We start from the raw sequence: 5683 nt of genomic DNA on the forward strand, positions 1-5683 counted from the left end.
GTTCCGCAGCCGCTTCACCGTCCTCAGCGAGAGCGCTGCCAAGAACACGGACGCCGTCCGAGCCGCCAAGGACGAGGTCTCGGAGAGCCGCCGCCTGCTCAAAGCCAAGACTCTGGAGATCGAGGCCACCCGCGGCATGAACGAGGCGCTGGAGAAGCAACTGCAGGAGCTGGAAGAGAAGCAGAGCGCTGACATCTCTGCCTTGCAGGTGACGGGCCCGGCTCCGCGGGGAGGGGGGCTTTGGGGGCACTCTGAAACGTGGCATTGCTTCCAGCTCACGCAGTTGCTGTGTTGCATATCGAAGCTGTCAGGCGTTATAAAACCGTGATGCAAAATGCCACAGAGCTATGATATATCGTTAGCTGTGTACCAGTAAAGCCTGATTCTGTCACTATAGAAAAGATAGCCTTAAGCTAAAAGTAGAAGAAGCACATAGAAGCTGAGATGGAAGTAAAGCAATCGGCAAATCTTGTGCATGCGTTTGTCCTCAAGACAGCAGAAAACTGGGCTTTTAACATTAAATAGCAATAGAATAACAGGGTGTAAATATAGGGGAAGGTGGGATTTGGTAAGTGGTGCCTCTTTGGCTGAGGGTGGAGTTGAAGGTGTTTTCTGACTGCTAGAGCAAAATGAAGTTAATAGGATTGGCGGAATTCCTTGTGCAGTGTTGGACATGGATGAATTTTACACTGCCAATGTTGTTGCTTCCAACAGGACACGATCAACAAATTGGAGAATGAGTTGAGAACCACCAAGAGTGAAATGGCTCGGTACTTGAAGGAATATCAAGATCTGCTCAATGTGAAAATGGCCCTGGACATCGAAATTGCTGCGTATAGGTATGATGGGCGTAATGTGTTAAGTCAGAACATGGATCAGGTTCCCAGTCTCTCCTTGGGAGGATTCATTCTGTTTATCATTCCTCCAACAGAAATGTTCCCAGATAGATGTCCGAGTTTAATCGGGTCTTTTCCATTGTGTTGCTATTGGAAGACACACAACTTAAGAGAGAAAATATTTGCTTAAAGCAACATGTTCAGTGTAGCAAGCTTCAGTGGGTATGATAGTTGGCGTTCTCTGTGCATATACATACATATCTCTGCAATATAATATCAGTTCTTTATCTTTACCAATAAAAATACCTGATTTGTACTTGCAGTGAAGAGATTTTCTCACTGGAACTTAACACAGGTGGCTGTGTCCTCACTATTGAAAATCCATTACATGCTTTTAAGAAGGGACTTTGTTTCGAACTCGAAGCAAATATTTTACAGCAGAATTGCAGCTAAATAGCTGCAATGTTGTGTCCCAGATACTGGTAGCAATAGCAAATGCCAAAAAAGAGTTTCTGTGAATGCCACAAGGGGGGATATTGAGAAAGTGGCTATAAACCTTGTCTGATAGCTAAATGTAGCATTGAATTTAGATCTGCATTGTTTACTGCAACCCTGCGTGTTACTAAAGCACACCTCTAACTTCACCTGCTATAGCAACCAAATCCTAGAGGTTGTGTTCTCATCATTTCTTCTAACAAGAAGTATTAATTCACCAGCAATGCACACCTCAAACTCTTAAATGATTCCAAGAAGGTAGGGTACTGTTGCCACATAGTTATTCATTACAGGCTATTTCTTTTCACTCATAAATATGCAGTCGCAAGGGCTTGTGCTGCTCAAAGCATCATAGTTTGTTAGTCCGTGTCTGATTACTGCTCCAGCATAATGAAGTGATTTCTGCTGCCTTTTTCCTGCTAGGAAACTGCTGGAAGGTGAAGAGACCTGGCTCAGTTTCACTAGTGTGGGAAGCATCACCAGTGGCTACACCCAGACTGCTCCGACTTTTGGCAGATCTGCCTACAGTGGTCTCCAGTCCAGCTCCTACTTGATGACAACCCGTTCCTTCCCCACATACTACTCCAGTCATGTCCAGGAAGAACAGATAGAAATAGAGGAAACGGTTGAGGCTGCTAAAGCAGGAGAAGCCAAGGCAGCCCCTGCAGAAGAAGGTGAGGAGGAAGAGAAAGAGGAAGGTGAGGAAGAAGCAGGAGGTGAAGAGGCTGAAGAAGAGGAGGAAGGTATTTATAGTTATTTTCAAATCCCTCTTTCATGCTTCACCCTGCTCGTATGGGGTAAACCCCAGAAATATTGAAGTCTAACAAGATCACTCTCACTGTCTTCTCACATGAGCAAAGGGTTGTGGGATTAAGCACAAAGATGTAGGCAGGAAAGCTTGAATACTGAATGCAAGATAATGTAGATGTTCACTATCAGACAGGTTATAGGACTGATTACTCCCTTGGAAATCACTGGGTGATTTTTCCATTCAAGTTTCTAAACCCAACAGCATGTAATGTTATGGCAGCCAACAGTACTTAGCTAATACAGACATACTGAAAAAGAAGGGACAAGGGTATCCTGAGCTAAACACAAATTCCCAGAGAGTAGCCTGTGATAACAGGAATGTCAGCTGGTATCTGCGGATGTGACTGTTGGGTTCCAGGGATAGCAATAGCTGTTGCCTGAGGCCTAGGTAGTCTCCTTGTTCAATCAAAGTATATGCTGCTTCCTTCCTGCCCCAAACTCACATTTTTAAAGACAATGTAAGAGGAATGTTAACCAGGTTTTTTCCCAACTTTTCAGGATTTAACCTACACATCTGAAATGCATTAGTTACCATTGAACTACTTGAATTTATTATTGTAAAGATTAATAATAATGAAATGATGGCTAAAGAGCCAATTGGAGGGCAGTGGCAGGATTCTTTTTTTTATGTCTTTGGATAAGGCTTAAAGCCATGAGTCCACAGTCAGTATTCTTCAAGGCCATGATTTTGAAAAGACATAGAAAGTGTTTGACTCCCTCTAAAATAGAGGGTAAGTTGGTTGTGTAGTTTTGTTCTCCCTTGCAAGTCCCAGATAAATGTGCCTGCTTTCATGCAAAATGAGTTGCCAACCCCATCGTGTTTACCTGTGCCCAGATGTTTGGGGTTTAAGGGTGCGGGTATGCTGGCTCCCATTAAATTTGGATTAGGAACAGTACATAGATGTGAAAAATGTCCCTGTCTTTCAAAGGTGCTAAGGAAGAATCTGAAGAAGCCAAAGAGGGTGAGGAAGAGGAAGAAGGGGAAGAAGCAGCAGCTGAAGAAGGGGAGGAGTCTCAGGAAACTGCTGAGGAAACTGCTGAGGAGGAGAAGGAAGAGAAAGGAGCAGCAGGAAAAGAAGAGAGTGAAGTGAAGAAGAAGGCTTGATTTTTCCTGGGCAGTCTAGCTTTCTCATCAGGTCAACAGAATAAATGATGATGGACTGAGTTAATATTGCAGTCTCACATATTTAATTCAGTGACCACTGAGGTTTAAAGTTAATGATCTATGATGTTTCTCTGTGCAGAGTATCAGTATGCTTGCAGAGCACCCACTGGCTTGCTCCCTGAATGCCGCATGGTCTTCACGTATGAATTCAGGGGTTGTGTCTTTCTTGGGTGATTCAGAACCTTAAAACTTAAAATGGGGGAAAAAAATAAGTCATGGGAATGAAAGTTACCTTTAACTTGCATTTAAAATAACTATGGAAACCTTGGGTGGGTAAAATAATGGAGGCTTCAATAAGTATGTGCAATAAAGCTAGTCAATAAAGTTACAGAAATGCTTACACGGATTCCTTGTATGTGTTGTCACTGGTGCATTTAAAAGGTTGGTGATGTATTGCGCTCATCTTTCAAGCCTGTGTAACAGGATATGGGATAGTGGTCTCACTGATGCGCTTGGGGGGAGTAATATGGGGACAAAACTTCTTGGTGGGGCTGTAAAACTTCACATGGACATGTTACAGTGATGAGCCGACTGGTGCTGGAAGTGCTGTGATTTTGTGGTGGGTGTCACTGAGCTGTGGTGTGGGCACAAGCTCCTTTTTGCCTTTTGGAGAAAAAAGAAATTTTAACAAGCCTATTCAGAAGCAAAATGCAAACATGGCTTTAAACACTGGTAGGAAGCTGTTCAAAGGAAGAATGACTGAGGATGTAGCTGAGACTTGGGGCAATGTCTAAAAATAAAAAGGGGCTGCAGTGAGGTGTTAGAGGGAGCAAAAGTGGGGGGGGTTCCCTGTGCTACTTGAATGAGCTGCCTTTCCCAGGTACTACCCCAATTTAATGCACTATGGACTCAAGATGCTAATTTTCTTCGGAAGATTCGTCAAGACCTTTTAAAGTTTTGAGTGTGAGCTGAAGAAAGGTCTCATTTGACCAGGCACAAAATAGGAACAGCTGAAAGAGCAGCGAAGCCTGGCAACTCTGAAAGCAATGTCCTGCAGCATGAGCCCATTTATCTTCAATTAGCTCAAGTTGCTTAAAATTAAACCTGGTGCTAAGGGCAAGTATGAGACTAAGGCTGCAAATTAAACCCTTTTAAACAAGCTTAACCCGTGGAAAGCCATGTTAGAACAGGCATTACATGGGTGCACTGAATATTTTTGCAGTCAGATGGATTTTTGCATGGGAGTTTGGGTACTTCTTAGTTTTGTACACTGATTTGCATTGGTCCTCAATGGTTATGTTCAGAGAAAAAGGAAGCGTCTATACGAATTTGAGGGGTGTTCTAAAAGCATCTCCCTTTTCAGAGCTCAAAGAGTTACAAAGAAGATTATGGTGGATGAGGTAAGTACTTAAAACAATTCTTTCCTTCCACGTTTCCAGGAAGAAAAGCAAGAGAAAGAAAAAGAAGCTTTGGTAAAACAATTCAGGAAATGGTGCTTGTATGCATATGTAATAAACCCACTAACTCCTGTTCAGGGAGTTCCAGTGTCATTTCCAAATACTTTATCTCTCCCCTGACTTTCTTGGGGGGTTTGATGCTTATTGAGAATGACAAGACAAACACGTAAATTAGTTTTTCCTTTCTTCAACATCATTTTAAGTCTTTCTTTTTATGTTTCCCTTTGCTTTTAATGGAGATGTTTCTACATCAGTTTATGCAGACTTACTTTTATAAAGCAGATTTTCTGTCTCCAGGAAGGTGGTGTGGGTACTTGCAGTACCAGGGGTCAGAGACTTGACCACACTGTTCACTCAGTGCTTTTAAAAGCTATTGAGGGGCTTGTAGAAGAGCTACTCCTTTTAGTATATGATGCCTTTGGTTCAAACAGCAGAACATTAAGTCTAAGAGATGGCAGTTGCCCTATCAGAAAACGCTTAGTGTGGCACTTCAGTTGGAAATAGATGCTGCTCCTACAGAGCAGAAAATCTGTGATGCGCCAGGTCAGAACTCCCACAGCCATTAAAGCCAAGCCACTCTTGCAGAGATTGGCTTATATTAAAACCACTTCTTCATCCTGCCTTTCTCCAGGCACTCTGAGCACCTTTTAACTTCTCAGTACCTGATCTTGCTTCCTCTTTCATGGCTTTTTCTCTTTTTTTTGGTGGGTAAACTTCTCTTCATTCAGTCCTTTGTATCCCTTTCGCTCCTGTGAGAGCTTGCAGCTCTCCAAAGCGTTGCAGCCGAGATGCTCTCAAACCAGAGTTATACCAGCAAACACATTTCTCCTTGCAGCGTATCTCAGCCCGATTCCCTGCTCCTTAGGTTATTTTTAATGTATTGCAGCTAGAGGAGAGATTTCACAGCTCTGCAGGAAATGTGTGAGTCACAGCAATGAGCTGCAGAGTGACAAGCTGCAGTGACCGTCCAGCCTGGTCTG

At 43.2% G+C, this 5683-nt stretch overlaps 1 protein-coding gene across 1 annotated transcript; it reads left to right on the forward strand.

Moving 5' to 3' along the window:
• Window positions 1-4: 4 nt before the first annotated feature.
• LOC104401198 (neurofilament light polypeptide) lies at window positions 5-3652 on the forward strand (the record flags this gene model as incomplete). Its single annotated transcript, XM_010015754.1, has 4 exons — window positions 5-208; window positions 715-839; window positions 1755-2074; window positions 3071-3652. Coding segments are annotated over 4 exons (825 nt in total), but the record flags the coding sequence as incomplete, so codon positions are not given.
• Between the last annotated feature and the right edge of the window lie 2031 nt (window positions 3653-5683).

Source organism: Nestor notabilis, unplaced genomic scaffold, assembly GCF_000696875.1.
Source record: "Nestor notabilis isolate BGI_N333 unplaced genomic scaffold, ASM69687v1 scaffold33655, whole genome shotgun sequence".
Taxonomy (NCBI): Eukaryota; Metazoa; Chordata; class Aves; order Psittaciformes; family Psittacidae; genus Nestor; species Nestor notabilis.